The 17459-nt window shown below is 35.2% G+C and overlaps 4 protein-coding genes across 4 annotated transcripts; all 4 read left to right on the top strand.

The window, feature by feature from the left end:
* Positions 1 to 3280: 3280 nt before the first annotated feature.
* HELRODRAFT_165411 (hypothetical protein) lies at positions 3281 to 6759 on the top strand (the record flags this gene model as incomplete). The annotated part of the gene is made up of 2 exons (XM_009031996.1): positions 3281 to 3377; positions 5912 to 6759. 2 exons carry the CDS (start codon positions 3281 to 3283, stop codon positions 6757 to 6759), a joined length of 945 nt encoding a protein of 314 aa, XP_009030244.1.
* A 285-nt stretch (positions 6760 to 7044) lies between these two features.
* On the top strand, positions 7045 to 11197 carry HELRODRAFT_165410 (hypothetical protein; the record flags this gene model as incomplete). The annotated part of the gene is made up of 2 exons (XM_009031995.1): positions 7045 to 8595; positions 11180 to 11197. The coding sequence occupies 2 exons, from the start codon at positions 7045 to 7047 to the stop codon at positions 11195 to 11197; spliced, it is 1569 nt and encodes a 522-aa protein (XP_009030243.1).
* A 3594-nt stretch (positions 11198 to 14791) lies between these two features.
* On the top strand, positions 14792 to 15181 carry HELRODRAFT_70512 (hypothetical protein; the record flags this gene model as incomplete). Its single annotated transcript, XM_009031895.1, has 1 exon — positions 14792 to 15181. A coding segment is annotated over one exon (390 nt), but the record flags the coding sequence as incomplete, so codon positions are not given.
* A 2001-nt stretch (positions 15182 to 17182) lies between these two features.
* Positions 17183 to 17350, top strand: HELRODRAFT_70062 (hypothetical protein; the record flags this gene model as incomplete). The annotated part of the gene is made up of 1 exon (XM_009031841.1): positions 17183 to 17350. A coding segment is annotated over one exon (168 nt), but the record flags the coding sequence as incomplete, so codon positions are not given.
* Between the last annotated feature and the right edge of the window lie 109 nt (positions 17351 to 17459).

Below are 17459 nucleotides of genomic sequence, written 5' to 3'. Positions count from 1 at the left end.
ATCGAAGATTGTCAGTTGCTTAATCAATGAATAATCAAGTATCAATGATGGAATAAAGGATTGGATACCGAAGATCAACAAACCAGGATATTGTTTTATAAGAAGACACAAATTTAAGTTACAAACAAGTTTAAAATGAACATAAAAAAAAAAATTTTAGTAAAAAATTCGTTTAATAATTGGCCAGAATGTGCTATTTTATGTAAAAATGTGAATGAGTTCGAAAGAGATTCAGGTCTAACGTTATATGGAAATATGATTAAACAAAATTTGTTTATTTGAATTATTTTATATGAAAGTGTAAATTAATCAATTTTCGTTAAGCGTCTAGAGACCCATTTCCCCGAGGTAAGACGTTGTTTTCCTTGCCATCAAATTTTTGCGCCAAATTATACGATCAGTCGAATCCATTTCATTTAAATTTAGAGCTTTCATGTCTTGCTCGATTGTTTGCGACCAGGACTTCTTTGGACGGCGTTTGGGACGTGTGCCAGGTACTTCAACATCTGCAAGAGAAGTTATAGCACTGCTTCCACTTCGTTGAACATGACCAAACCACCTCAGACGGTGTTGCCGGCATTCGTCCTTTATATCATATAAACCAGCACGACGCAGGATTTCGGTAGATTTGATGTGGTCCTTCCGACTAATTCGTTGCATCCATCGAAGCATTTTCATGTCGGTTCGTTAAAGTTGTTGTTCAAGTTTGGTTGCCATTGGCAATGTTTCTGCACCATATAACAAAAACGGAAGAATCACAGATTTATAAAGTTTTGATCGTAGTGGTAGTGCGATGTCACGCCGCTTCAATATAGAGGCAAGGAGATGCCATTTATTCCAGGCTGCACGTATGAGTGCTCGAACGGCAGCTTCAACTGTTCCAGTCTGCACGTATGAGTGCTCGAACGGCAGCTTCAACTGTTCCAGTACAATCCAGAACGTCCCCTAGATAGAAAAACGATAGTACTGTTTCTACTTTAATTGCTTCAAAAACATTGCTATTTCGTATTATTTGTTGTTGAATGGTGCAAGCAAAACAAACAAAATTGGACACTTTAGATAAAGTACCAATTATTTTTGAACAACGTTTGTTACACTGCTGACACTTGATTGAATTGTTACCTACACCAGCTTTACAAACTGAACACCAGTGTTCATTGCTTTGGTTTTACTGATGTTGACTTTGAATCCATGATCGGCAAATCTGGTGTTCCAATCTTCAAACATCTGAGCTGCATTCTGCTCAGACGAGGCTGTTGACGATATCATCAGCATATATTAGATTCCAAATGTCACCGGTGCATATCAGTTTTGTCATTTCTTCCATCAGTTAGAAATAACAGTGGACTGAGAATCGAGCTTTGGTGAACTTCAACGCCGATGTCAAATGCATCTGTGTTTCAAACCGTTGTGCTAACGAGTCTTAGTATTCGTACACCTGATTGCTTTACGGGGAACTTTTTCAAGGTCTACAAAAATGTGTGATAGTTGTTGATGCTTTCCGAGTTACTTCTCTTGCTGTTGCTGAGGGATGTGAATTGCATCAATTGTTGATTTCCCCGCTAGAAAACCAAATTGATAATTTCCGATTGTGATGCACGACGTTAATCTTCTCTCAATGATTTTTTCGACAATTTTCAGGGAGTGTTCTAACAGACGCATACAGTTCAATGGATCACCTTTGCCTTTTGCCTATGCAACTGTCATGCTATAGTTCTATTCGGTCGGCATTGAGCAATTTCTACACACTTCACTGCAAAGTTGTAGTAACGTTTGGATACCTGCAGTACCAGATGTTTTGATGTCATTTGTGAGTCCTGCTGCCTTTCCATCCTTCATAGCTTTCAGAGCTTCTATACATTGATGTCTGCTATCGGACCTTCGATGGGTGGAGCGTCAAAGTTGACACTGATGGAATTTGTTTCAATTAACAGACGGTTGAAATATTCTCTCCACTGTAGTTTGATCTCATCTTGTTCAAGAACCATCTCATTTTTGTCGTTTTTGATACATGAGGCACCAACTATGTCTTTTTTCGTACGCTTTGCTTGTTTTTCTACAGATACAGAGATTTCATTTGTTCACCTTTGCTTTTAGTGAGCCATTCTCTGCATTTGCTTTTAGTGAGCTACCCTCTGCATTGATCTGTCCGAGCCAGTGCGACTCAACTCTTGCATAGTTATTCTTTTCAGAATTTTACGGCCATCATCAAACTTTGATTTTTGCCATTGCTTTTATGCAGCTTTCTTTTCAGCTATTGCATTTTGTACACTGTCATTCCACCACCATGTGTCCCGTTCATGCTGACGTTTTGTACCAGATTTCAGAACGGTTTTTTATGTACTCCAATCTGTACTGGCTTGCGATTGGTGGTCTGTGTGGCAACAATTTTTCTCGATGAATATTGCTTTTCAGCGTCCACGTTTTGATTCTCCGAGTCATTTGTTTAGAGTTATGTTGAGACAGTTTGACAACCAGGTCTGCCACAAGCAGTCTATGTTGTGCGACCCATGATTCGCCAGGTATAACTTTGACATTTTTTGTTCGGTGTTGTTGCTTGACGACGAAGAAATCAATTTGCGTAGCTGATGGTCCACTTTTGTATGTTATGTTTTCAGTAAACAAAACCCGTGACTTTCAGCAAACTCAAAAATGCGGTTGCCATCTTCATTCCGTTCTCCATAGCCAAAACCGCCATGTTGATTTTAGGGTCATCAACAGCCTTTGATTTTTGCCATTGCCATTGCTTGTATGCAGCTTTCTTTTTAACTATTGCATTTTGTACTCTGTCATTCCCCCCCAAGTGTCTCGTTCATGCTGACGTTTTGTACCAGTTTTCCCACAAAATGTAGTTGCAACGTGTATCAAAACGGTTTTGTATGTACTCCAATCTGTACTGGCTTGCGATTGGTGGTCTAACTGTGTTGCGACAATCTGTTGAAATTTTTTTCGATGAATATTGCTTTTTCACGTTTTGATTCTCTGAGGCGTTTGTTTAGACTTAGACTTAGTTCGAGAAACAGGTCTGCCACAAGGAGTCTATGTTGGGCGACACATGATTTGCCAGGTATAATTTTGGCATTTTGAATAGTCTTCGGTGTTGTTGTTGTTGTTTGACAGCGGAGAAATCAATTCGCGTGTCTGATGGCTCACTTTTGTATGTTATGAGATGTTCCAACCTCTTTCTAAAATATGTTTTCAGTAAACAAAACCCGTGACTTTCAGCAAACTCAAGGATGCGGTTGCCATCTTCATTCCGTTCTCCATAGCCAAAACCGCCATGTACGTTGTCAAAACCATCTGTTTTCTCTCCAACGTGGCCATTGAGATCGCAGCCCAGAAGTCATTTTTCATCTCTTTTGATTCGCCTGTCTGTGGTGTGTCGGCAGAAAAAATATATAGTTTGCTTCACTAGGCGAATCTTGATCTACACGAGACGTCAATTAATCCTTTTGCAATATCCAGTTCTTCTTCGACTAGCGGTTCTTTGACAAAAATTTTAACATCATTATTGGCCGTCTTTTGACCATTCCAGAATAGTTTATATTTTTATAATTTATATGAATGTGTGAATGAGTGAGATTGAATGAATTTATATTATTGGGATAACATTATGTAGAAATATGATTATACGAAATTAGTTTATTGCACTTTTTTTCTCATATAGTTTAACAATTCTTGCCCAATTAGTATTTTGTTTCTTGTTTTATTTTAATTTATATTAATAGTTATGAATATTTATAATTATTTAAATATCATTTTATTATTTGAACATTAGAAATTTGTTATTCCAAAAATCCAATGTGGTTTTGTCGTCAATTGTGACACTTTGTGCTACGAATGATAAAGCGAACGAGCGATTGAAATGAAGAAAGACGTTTAAATCAGGTTGTTTTTTTTTGGTGAAAATAAACGACGATCTTTGTATAATGAATGAATATTTAATTAAATTATATATTAGCCGTTCTGATCCAACACTCTTCGCCGTCTTTCTGATAATAGTATGATTCCTCCGCTCATAAAGTTTTTGGCCTTTGCTCGCAAAAAAACTGATTTTTGACGTGTTCAATTGGGGTAAAGGTTTAACCGTCAAAAAAATTTTGCAGTGACTTGAAAATATGGTAGTACATTCATGACAGTACATTCCATCCAAACTGTAAAAGCTTTTGTTGTAATATATTTGTATGAGGTCTCGCATTATCTTGGATGAACACTACCCTTTTCAATTGATTAATTCAAGCCTTTTCTGTTGAAATGTATCATTCAGTTTGTCTAGCTGATGACAGAAGACTTCCGAAATAATTGTTGTGTTATCCGGTAAAAACTCAAAAAAGGGACTCCCTTAAAATCCCACCTAACAGCATCACATTTTTTAATGGATATCGGCTTATGAAATGCTTTGAGCCAGATTATCTTTTCTATTCCATGATCCCTTGCGTTTTTCGACCCCAGTAATGATGTGCTTCAAAAATGGATCATTTTCGTGACGTTTGAGTTGTATGAGGTCTGGCATTATCTCATAAGCACAATCGTCAACGAGACACAAATATCTTTCCGTGAGGACATGGGGAACCCATATATTGAGCTTCAAGGTTAAATCCAGCCCTTTCAGGTGACCAGAAACAGTTGAATTTAATAAATTTAACCTCTCACAGATCTCACGTTTTGTTATTCGCCGGTTTGCATCAATCAATGCCTCCTTTATCGCGTCTTTATCAGCTTCAACCTGCCCCAATAGCAATAGTGAACGTTGTCAAACATATCTAGAGACCACGATTTCTGCCTTTGTAAACCGAGTCTACACGCACTCTTCTGATACAGGAAGCAAGAGAACAGAACTAGATAGAATCACTAAACTACTCATTAATGATGGATATAAAAATTCCATGATCCAGAAAATAATAGGACGCAAAGAACAAAAAATCAGCAACAAAAACAATACAACCAACAATAGTAACAAAAATAACATAGTAATATATTATAAGAATCACATGTCACCGCTTTCGAACGGGATGAAAAAATCATGAAAAGGATCATAAAAAATAACGTCCAAGCAACCAACGAAATCATTTTCGTTAAACTACGAATTATTCTACTCCAACCAAAGAACGTCATCTCTTGTGATTAAAAACAACTGTACTAGTAGACCAAAACCGATAATGGATCATAGCCATCTAAAATATTTCTGGTCACCTGAAAGGGCTGGATTTAACCTTGAAGCTCAATATATGGGTTCCCCATGTCCATCAATATTGGTGAGTGCGGGCACCATAACTGAATATACTTGTATGACGACGACTTAGTTATCAAGAAGACCCACGATGCACGTACAAACTGGCTCTATAAAGAATCACATGAAAGAGAAACACAAAACTAGACAAATCTTGGACCACAATGTTGAAAACTTACATTACATTCAGTTTATATTATCTGTTGTTTGAGTCGGTTGTAATTCTTTTCGCTCCGCGATTTTTCCTAGTTTTGCTATGTAAATTCGAATATTTCAACTAAATTTGGGTTCATATTATAGAAGAAGTTTTGACGGATATAGTGATATGTTTTTTTGTAAATTAATTACAGTTAATTTTTGTTTTTATTTATAGGTTTTTCACTTTATTTAAATTTAAATAGTGTTTAATTGACGAATTAAGAAAGTTGGTATTGTAAGCGATATAGGATTGTTGTTTAGAACCTGTATTGTCTGTATTGCAAGTTATAATTAGTTCTGCGTTGTTATTAAGTTTTGTAGTTTGTAAAAACTTAATTCAATAATTCAGACTTACGAGGTTTAAAAACGTTTCGTTGGATACTAATTAAAAAAAGTTTTTTCAAAACTCGTGCATTAATAAAGTTTTACGAATTGAAACTGGATATTTATCGTATTAATGTCTGGTAAATGTTTGTTTTGTAGTGGTAAAATTTTGCCTAAGAATACACTGTAGTTTTTGCGATTCAGTTACGCACTGCAAGTGTGCAGAAATTTCTGATTCATCATTTAAAGAATTTCAGAATGCCTCTGGTTTTCTGTGGAGTTGTGACAGTTGTCAGGATCAAGTTGAGACTGTTAAATCCTGTAAGAAATTGAGTGATTTAGCTGATGATATAAAGAAAATTCAGGACTGCAACAGCACAATCAACGCTCAGATTAAAGATATCAAGGCAAGGGTTCATGAAAGAACAACTGATGGCAAAATGAGTATACTTCAAGATAATCTTAGTAAGTCATTCGCTGAAGCGTTGAAGAATATGGTTGCTAAAAATAATGATATTCTTGTTAATAAAATGGAAGCACTTCAAGTGGATTTGAAAAAGTCATATTCTGATGCTTTAAAAGTCAATCTTAGTAAATCGTTTGCTGATGCGTTGAAGGGCATGGTTGATAAAAATAATGATGATCTTGTGGGAAAAATGAATTCATTTCAAGAGGATTTGAAAAAGTCATATTCTGATGTTTTGAAAGGTGTTGTTGTTGACAACGTTGTTAATGCTAATGATAAAATGGTGAATATAAATGATGGCATACAATTGTTAAAGATTGAACTTTTGGTAACAAAAGATACTATAAAATCCCTCAGTGAGGCAGAAGAAAGATCTTGCAACATAATAATTTTTAAATTAAAAGAAAGTAATGACCAGAGTTTCAGTGATGGTAAACGACAAGATGTTGAAAGAATTGCCCATATTTTGCAAACAATAATTAATGATAAAATCGATAAATCAAGTATAATAAAACTAAAGGCTAGGCAAGAAATTGGATAAAATTAGACCATTGTTGGTCCAACTAAATTCTAAAGTCTTAAAAAATTTAATCATGGAAAACTTGTCTAATCTGAAAAAGTTGGATGAAGATTTGAAAGGAATCAGCATCAGTCATGACTTGACAAGGGAGCAACGGGCAGAATATGAAAAGTGGATAGAAATTGCTAAGAAGAAAGAAGCTGCTGAAAAGGAGGATTTTGTATACAGAGTGAGGGGGGGACCAGGAAACTTAAGAATAATAAGAATAAAAAAAAGGATGTCTTGAACTTTCTATGGTGCAGTGTGATGGACATTTTAAATGGATTTGAAGATGTGAGGCTCATATTAAAATTTGTTATGAAAATGATGAAATCCATGTGGGGTCTTAAAATAACTGGTATAACAACTGGTGTTGGCGATGATGGTTGTGAAACTGGTGACATAGTTGGTTATATGGATGGTCGGGATGGAGTTGATGGAAATGGCAGGAATGGTAGTTATGATGGCGTTGGTCGTGATGATTACACAAACGACAAAAATAACGGTGATGATGGTTGTGATATCGGTAGCATGATTGGTGGTAATGATGGTTGGGATGGAGGTGATGGTGGCAGAAATAGCGAGAATATTGGTGATGATGGTGTTAATGATATCGGAAATGGCGGCAATGATGGTATTTGTGATGATGGATGTAATATCGGTACCATATTTTATTGTGGTGATGGACGAAATGGAGGTGGTGGTGGCAGAAACAGGAGGAATATTGGTGGTATGTTTAGTTGTAATAATAGTCGGAATGGAGGTAATGGTGGCCGAAATGACAGGGATGGTGGACATGGTGGCGGAAATTGCGGGGATGGTGGTGATGGTGGCAGTGGTAATGGTAGTGATGGTGATGTTGGTATTGGTAATAATATTGGTGGCATGTTAGGTTGCAATGATGGTCAGGATAGAGGTGATGATGGTAGTTACAGCCATGATAGGGGTGATGAAAATTATGGTAAAAACATTGGCGATAGCAATGGTGATGAGCGTGGTTGTGGTATCAATGATGACGTATCAAGGATGATAGTTAATAAACTCAGTGGTAATATCAAATGTTTTTGTAATGATAATAATAATGGTAGAAATAGTAGTAGTGATTATGGCGTTAACGATGATGGTAGTAGTGATGGAAATGAAAATGGTAATAACGGAGGCGCTAATGACGAAATTGATTATGGTAATGATTGTAAAGATTATGCAAATAGTATGAAAAGAATTAAGACGCAGATGTTGTTGGGACTGTTAAATATAAGATCTATTCTATCAAAAAGTGATGTAGTACGTGAAATATTACTCGAAGGCTTGGATTTTCTGGTGCTTGTTGAAACATGGCACGGTTACTCAGATAATATTTCTATAAAATTGACCATGCCATCTGGTTATCATTTTTTGGATTTTCTGAGACCATACGATCCGTATCATGATGGCTTAATCATATTTTTTCGATCAAATTTCAAATACAAGAAAATTGACCTTCCATGTTTTTCCACTTTCGAGGTTTTGGCTATCAAATTTTTTATTAATGGTATAGATTGGGTGTTAGTATCTCTATATAGACCAGGTTCACAGCAGGTAAAGACGATATTTTTCCAGGAATTGGTTTTCATGATGGAGCATGTTTTAATTTTGACTTCGCGTATTTTGTTAGCTGGTGATTTTAATATACACGTTGAAAGAACTGATGATGCTCACACCATTAGTTTGCTAGAGGTATTTGATATGTTCCAAATGGTAAATAATGTTAATGGGTCGACGCATGATTTGGGGGAAACTCTTGATTTAATTGTAAGCTCACTAGGATTTCCAGTTCAGGTTTGCAAGATTTTTCCAAGCGGTGTATTTTCGGACCATGGTTTGATTCATGCGACTATGCCTGTGAGAACGAAAAAATTAATCAGATCATGGAAAGGAATTGATGAGAAAAAGTTTGTCAAATTAATTAAAGAATCCCCTTTGTCAAAGCCATGTTGAAAGGGAATTCAACTTATTCAATAGCGAGCTTAAGACCCTTGTTGATCAAGTTGCTCCTTTACATGAAGTTAGTTTTAGAGTTGATGTATCGGAACCATGGTTTGGATGAGGAGTGTCAGCCAATCAACGGCGTTGCCCAAAAGTTGGAAAAAAGATATAAACAAAATCATGATTTGATAATAAAAAATGAATGGCGTAATATCTAAAGAGCAAAAAAAGAACTTTTACTAAAAAAACGTAAACAGTATTGGAACAAATTAATAAATGATAACAACTCTAAAAATCTGTGGAAAATATTCAACAAGATCGCGTGTAAAGATAATAAATGTAATGTTTCACATGATTTGACATCGGACCAATTTTTGATTTTTTTTTTCAAGAGAAAATTAATACGATTAAAGCAACAACTGGAGATTTAACGAAGCAGGCATTTGGAGTTAGTAGAATTAATGGAAATAATTTGTTCACATGTTTTGCTGAAGTTTCAGAGTCTGAAATTAAAACACTTTTACTTAAATCACCAACGAAAACATGCATGTTAGATATTATTCCGACGCATGTCTTGAAGAAATATGTTAATTTGTTCCTTACGTTCATTACAAGTTTCATCAATGCAAGTTTAAAACTTGGTATCTTTCCATCATATTGTAATCATTATGTCGTTGTGACTCCTCTATTAAAAAATACTAAAGACAATAAAAAAGATTTAAAAAATTATCGTCCGATATCAAATTTATTTTTCCTTTCAAATATTGTTGAACGTGTGGTAGCTAAGCAACTTTTAACGTATTTAGAACTGCACAATCTGATGCCCTTCAATCAATCTGGCTATAGGCGTCATCATAGCACAGAAACTGCGTTGCTAAAGATTTTGTCTGACCTCTAGGCCTCCATTGATCGACAGAATGTATCGTTTTTAACCTTTTTGGATATGAGTGCTGCATTTGATTTTATTGGATAGACTAAGTAATGATTTTGGAATAACTGGAGTAACAATTGAATGGTTTAAATCATATTTGGTCGGACGAACGCAGGTTGTTCGATTTGGTGATGTTTCATCCAAGGTTGGTTCAATTTCATATGGAGTTCCGCAGGGTTCAGTATTGGGACCGATCCTGTTTATACTGTATACTTCGGAAGTTATGAAGATTATTGAATCTTATGATTTTAAGTGTTATGCATATGCCGATGATATCCAGGTTATGTTGATGAGTAAACCAGAATCATTCAAACAGGAGATTCTAAGACTGGTAATGTGCTTATCTGAGGTTGATATTTGGATGTCGAACAATGGATTAAAATTGAATCAATGCAAATCTAAGTTTATGCCGGTGGCAACTCGGCAGCAGTTAGCGAAAATTAAAATCAGTTCGGTAAATGTCGGTGGCCAAGAGATAGAATTCAGTGAAAGCGTAACAAATTTGGGCTTTGTCTTGGATTCAAATCTATCGATGAAACATCACTTGCTCTCTTCGTCATGTACATATCAGTTGCACAGATTATATCGCATTCGAAGCTATTTAGATAGATCAGCCACACAGACATTGATTCATGCTTTCATTCACTCGCGGCTTGACTATTGTAATAGTCTGTTTCATGGCCTCCCAAAGAAATCAATTAAAGTACTGCAATCCATACAGAATAGAGCTGCGAAGGTTATCGTTGGAGGATTGAAGTTCGATCATGTGAGTCAGACTCTAAAAGATCTTCATCGGCTGAATGTGGAAAAACGGATAATTTTTAAAACGTGTATTTTGATGTATAAAGCCATGAATGGAATCTTTCCCAGATATTTGTTAGAAATAATCAAGAAAAAATCAGTGACCATAGATGGCATTCGCTTGAGAAGTGATTGCTCAAATTTAATGATAGCAAACAGTGCTCACTTGTGTATTGGTGCACGAGGGATTGCTGTTGCGGGTCAAGTGTTATGGAATGGTCTACCAGAGTCCCTGAAGAAGCCGGAAATGAACATGGGTGCTTTCAAGAAAAATCTCAAGACTTATTTGTTTTCGATTTGATTTATGTTTCGTTATTATGTACACGTACTCAAACAATTGTTTATTCTTTCGACTATAAAGTAGCGCTTTTGAAATTTCTTTTTTTTTAATTGGTGCTTTATTAATTTTTGAAATAAATAAATATATTTTAATTTACTTAAAAAAAATTCTTCAATATTTTATACTATCATTCTCAAATTAGTTAATTTATCCCTTTCCACCTCTAAATTTCCTACTTCTTTTAACAAATCTATTGTTATTCCCATTCTTAAAAACTCATCCTTAGATCCTACCACTTTATCTAATTATAGACTTGTTACTAATATTACTTTCATCTCGAAAATAATTTAAAAAGTAGTTCTTAATCAATTGTCATCTTATTTAAACTCTAACTCCTTGCAACCTGTATCTCAATCTGGTTTTAGACCGGCTCACAGTACTGAAACTTCTTTACTCAAAATACATATCCTTCTCTATTGACAATAGTAATCTTACTCTTCTTCTTGCTCTCGACTTTTCCTCTGCTTTTGATACTGTTGATCATACTATTCTCTTGAGGCTGCTAGATCTTTCTTTTAATATTAAAGATTCTTGTCTATCTTTGTTTTCTTCTTAATCTGTAATCGTTTTTCTTTTGTTGTTCTCAATAATTTTACTTCTAACTCCTCTACTCTTACTTTCGGAGTACCTCAGAGTTCTATCCTTGGCCCTCAGTTTACACTCTATACCTCTGAACTACCTCGTATTATTAATAACTTTTCTTTCTCTAGTCAACTATATGATGATGATTCTTATAATTATATTTCTTTTCCTTCATCTAATCTCAATAGTATTCTTCATAATCTATGTTTTTCTTCAATTATCGCTTAGTCTGACTCTATGTGTCTTAAACTTAATCCTTCTAAACTAGAGATAATTTGTTTTAATAAATCTAAACACTATTACTATTTCTCCTTTTATCTTACCAGATTCTAAAACTCTTGATGTTTCTCACAAGTTTCGTAGTCTGCTTTATCTTTGATTCTAGTATGTCTCATTATTCTCAGATTAATAGTGTTGCTAGAAGTTTTTACTTTCATCTACGCAGAATAAAAAAACTTTTGCCTTTTCTTGATGATCCTACTCTTCTCCTTCTTGTTACTTCGTTATTCTTGTCTAGGATTGATTATTGTAACTCGCTCCTATGTTCTTCCTGATTCTATACCCTATTCTTTAAGTAAAGCTGTTAACTCTACTGCTGTCTAGTTGCTCGTGTCCCTTTCTTTTCTCATATATCTCCATATCTTGTTCTTTGCATTGGCTACCAATAAAATATAGAATTTTTAAAATTTGCACATTTATGTATGTCTCAAACTAAATTAGTTCCTAAGTACTTATCAAATATATTAATTGAACCTAAACGCCCCAGTTTACGATCGTCTTCTTGTTCTCGCTTCTTCTTAATTCGTGTTAAACTATCTTTTGCTAAATCTGCCATTTGCTATTTCTGGCCCTTTTTTCTGGAACTCTCTACTTACTTCTCTGACTACTCTTCCATTACTTACGAAGTTCAGACCCAACTGTTTGCAAAATTCATTGAGGAGCGCTGTGAACATCGCGGAAATAGCGCTTTACAAGATAACTGATTGATTGATTAATTGATTGACAATAACAACCAATATATTTTAAGACTAGTCGAATCAATACTCATAGTATTATATATATATACATATGTATATATATATATATATATAATACTATCTGAAGAGTTTCAAATTGCTGACGAGGGAACCATTGAGATCGCTTGCTGTTGTTGAAATATCATTGCAATGAAAATAGTTGCTGAAGGGCTTGATGAGAAAATTGTTTCTGAAGAGTTTCAAAGTTAGTTTCTGAAGTGGTTTGGATAATGTTGAAGATAAAATTGTTTCTGGAAAGTTTGAAAAATATTAAACTCTATAAAAATTTATAATCTCAATACAACTCTGTAGAACTCACTCTGCTTGAAATATAGCTGTCAAATAAGACATTGTTTCTCAAAAGTTTGATATTTACAGTTGCTGATGAACAAACTCGCTCTAACAAACTCGATAAATCCTATAGAACTCTGTATAACTCTATAAAACTCTGTAAAATGTACAATTCTATGAACCCTGTAAAGCCCCTAAGGGTTAGGGTAGAACCCTCAAGGGTTAGTGTGGAAAAAACCCTGTGAAGCTGTAAAACTCAATTTTACAGTGTTTCATAGACTGTTACTGTTACAATGTTTTACAGTGTTTTATCGAGTTTTGAAGAGTTTTATAAGGTTTTATAAGAGTTTTCAAATATTACTTGAAATTATGCTTTTAATATTTTGCAACCAGAATTATATCTTATTTTTAGATATCAGAATTTCGCGTTCTTAGGTAAGTCTCTTAACATGCAACTTTGTCAATGGCTGATCGTCCTTTCGTACTTCCAGTTTTTTTGTTTGAAACTGATTTATCTATTTTAAAAATGAATTTAATTCTAAAATGTTCGTTTGTCAAAATGGCAGCTGGTGCTAACTAAAATTATTCTATCGAATGTAAAGACGAAAAAATGCGTAAAGAAGGTTATAGATTTTAAGAAACCAAATTTAAAAGTTAGCCGAACGTTTTAAAAACAGAAACTTGATCGTCATTTCTAGACTCTGTCTATTAATCTATGATGCATATACTATACAATTATACATGAAATGTCATACCAAAAATTGTGGTGCTGAAGACAGTGACTTTAGTTTTCAAATTGTAAAGCTAGCAAAAACTCAATAAAGCTCAACGAATTCAAAATGGAATCATCTGGTTGGCACCTTTAATGATCCTAAGCTCCATAGCTCCAAATTAAAGGGTGTTAAGAAATGATGGGTTATTTATCATGGAAAGATAACTCCTTGCTGCAAAGAAGTGGTTGAAGAACATCTAACAAGTTTCAACATAAATTATATCTCAGTCAATTTTAAAAGATCTGAGAAAGCTTTTGAAAAATCCACTGAAAATTCATCTGATATAACCTCGTCATACTGTTGTCTGGGACTGGAATTTTAAACCAAAATACAACTCTAACAGTCATGGCGGGTCTAATTAAACTTAAAAAATTGGGTTGGCCATCATCTTCCAACAGTTTCAACTTGAATTCTTTAAAACAATGATGTTGAATTTACCTGGGTACGATTATATCTTCAACAACCTCGGCATCAGAAAAGGTAATGAAGTTGGCATTTTTGTTTCAAGGAAAATAAATTATAAGGTTTGTTGTCAAGATAAATTGAATCTTGAATCTATTGATTCAGTAGTGATTACTTTTACCAAAATTCCAAAACAAACTTGAAAATAACTGCCATTTATCACCCTCCAGTACTGATTTAATTTTATTTTTTATATTATTTATATATATATATATATATATATATATATATATATATATATATATGTATATATATTATGGTCCTGGGTATGACATAAAACTGCATCCCGCTGCCTTGCGTGCTTTGAGCGAAAGGCTAGGCCCACCGCTTATAACTGGTGGTTGTCGTCAGGATGGGTGTCCGGATGTAAAAACTTTTTCTCAAATTAATCCTATGCCATCACAAAGAAAAACAACGGCCCCTAGTCCCCAGCAGGCCTTAAGTGGTCAAGAGTGCAAAGAATCCCTGGTAAGTATGCAATAGCGGAGGGATGTTGCAGTTATGACATTAAACTGACCCTCACTGCCTTGTGAGTGATGTTGGATCATCAAAGGCTAGGCCCACCGCTTATAACTGTGGTTGCGTAAGGAAGGGCGTCCTGCGTAAAAATTAGCCAAATAAATTACTTATGATGACAGAAGTGACAATGGTCATCAGCATCCAGCAGAAGAGGTTGCGCGAGGGGTATTTCGGTTTCATCATAGGTAGCCAAACGGCAACCCCAGATCTCGGGGAAAATGTCGTCTAAACGTGTGTTGTTGTTGTGGAGGGATGTTGCAGAAAAATTCAGAATGGCCCCTCTATAGTACTTAGACTTGGAACGCTCAATGTTGGATCACTGACTGGCCGCAGCATGGAAATGCTCGAGCGTAGAAGGATTGACATCTGCTGCCTTCAGGAAACCCGATGGAATTTGAATGGTGTTTGTCATGTCAACTCAGACAAAGAAAAATATAAACTATTTTGGAATGATCAAAAGACGGCCAAAAATGGTGTTAGAATTTTTGTCAGAGAACCGCTAGCCCAAGAAGTACTGGATATTAAAAGGATTAATTCACCTCTCATGTGGATCAAGCTTCGCATAGATAAGCAAACAATGATTATTTTTTCTGCATACGCACCACAGACAGGCGAATCAGAAAAGATGAAAAAAGACTTCTGGACTGCATTCTCTGACACCATCTCAACAATACCAAAATCTGAAACAATCCTGATAGGATGCGATCTCAATGACCACGTTGGAGAAAAAACAAATGGTTTTGACAACGTACTTGGCGGTTTTGGCTATGGAAAACGGAATGAAGATGGCAACCACATCCTTGAGTTTGCTGAAAGTCACGGGTTTTGTTTACTGAACACATATTTTAGAAAGAGGTTAGAACATCTCATAACATACAAAAGTGGACCTTCAGCCACGCGAATTGATTTCTTCGCTGTCAAGCAACAACACCGAAGGCTATTCAAAAACGTCAAAGTTATACTTGGCGAATCATGTGCCGCCCAACATAGACTCCTTGTGTCAGACCTGGTTGTCGAACTGTTGTCAAAACATAATTCTAAACAAATGCCTCAGAGAATCAAAACGTGGAAGCTGAAAAGCAATATTCATCGAGAAAAATTTCAACAGATTGTCGCAACACAGTTAGACCACCAATCGCAAGCCAGTACAGAGTACATACAAAACCGTTTTAATGAACGCTGCAACTACAGTTTGTGGGAAAACTGGTACAAAACGTCAGCATGAACGTGACACTTGGTGGTGGAATGACAGTGTAATGCAATAGCTGAAAACAAAGTCTAGATGAACATAAAATTTTCCGTGAGAAGAACAACTATGCAAGACGTCAAGTTGCACGGGCTCGGACAGATCCGTGCAGAGAGTGGCTCACTAAAAGCAAAGGTGAACAAATGAAATCTCTGTACCGTATAGCAAAACAAGCAAAGCGTACGAAAAAAGACATAGTTGGTGCCTCATGTATCAAAAACGACAAAAATGAAATAGTTCTTGAACAAGATGAGATCAAGTTACAGTGGAGAGAATACTTCAATCGTCTGTTAAACGAAACAAATCCCATCAATGTTAACTTTGACGCTCCACCCATCGAAGGTCCGATTCCAGACATCACTGTAGAGGAGCTTACAGAAGCTCTGAAAGCTATGAAGGATGGAAAGGCAGCAGGGCTCTATGGACTCACAAATGACATTATCAAAGCATCTGGTACTGCAGGTATCCAAAGGTTACTACAACTTTGCCGTGAAATCTGGAGAAATTGCTCAATGCCGACTGAATGGAACTATAGCATGACAGTCCCGCTATACAAAGGCAAAGGTAATCCATTGAACTGTTCATCATATCGGGGTATAAGTCTGTTAGAACACTCCCTGAAAATTGTCGAAAAAATCATTGAGAGAAGATTAACGTCGTGCATCACAATCGGAAATCATCAATTTGGTTTTCTAGCGGGGAAATCAACAATTGATGCAATTCACATCCTTCGGCAACTGCAAGAGAAGTACCTCGCAAAGCATCAACAACTATCACACATTTTTGTAGACCTTGAAACCGGGTCGCAATTTGGACGCAAAACGAAGATTTATTGATTGATATATATATATATATATATATATATATATATATACTCATATATATATATATATACTCATATATATATTCAACAACGGGCAATTGGAATTCTTCCTACTAATAAATTTAGAAACAGATGAACCATCGATAATGAAAACACGTAAAAGTGTTATATTTAGAAACAAATGAACCGTCGATAATAAAAGTGTTATATTTAAACATTGTAAAACTAATCAAATGAGCCTAAATCATTAATTATAAACAAACAAGGAATCAACAAAGTTGAGTAGAGACACAGTATATATGTATGTATATATTTGAGCATAATTTTGGGTTTGAACTGAAGAAACTTGAAAATGTTTTACGATCAACCGTAAGAAAAATCAAAAAGTTAAATTGGAAGTTAGCTAACGCCGAACATGCTGTGGTTTTCATCAAAATTACAATATATATAATACAATATATAGATATATATATGTGTTTTCATTATATATATATATATATATATATATATATATATATATATATATATATATATACATATCTACATTTGGTGCCTTAGCCCTAACTATAGGGCTAGCAAGTTGATTTCACAATAAAGGAAACCTGTGCCTTTATCTTGGGTTATTTTTAATTATTGTATCAATATACTTATGGTGACGAGACGTCACACGAGAAGCCACACTTATAGGAAATCACACCTCTTATGTTGTAAATGGCCTACGAATTGGTATGCTTCTATTTATCTGTAACCCATCTCAACCTAATTATAAGCTGCACTTTGACCTGACGTGTGATCTGATTAAAATTTCTGGTATACTCTCATAAAGGTATACTTTAGACGGCAGTACACTGACTGAGTTTCAAAACTAGGTAGCGCTTTCGTGGATTATCGAGTTAAAGGACAGGTTCCCCTAATTGAGTAAGACACCGCCTG

Source organism: Helobdella robusta (assembly GCF_000326865.2).
Source record: "Helobdella robusta unplaced genomic scaffold HELROscaffold_8, whole genome shotgun sequence".
In the NCBI taxonomy this organism is placed as follows: domain Eukaryota; kingdom Metazoa; phylum Annelida; class Clitellata; order Rhynchobdellida; family Glossiphoniidae; genus Helobdella; species Helobdella robusta.
Note: the sequence above shows the minus strand (reverse complement) of the source record. Positions and strands in the feature narration are given on the sequence as shown.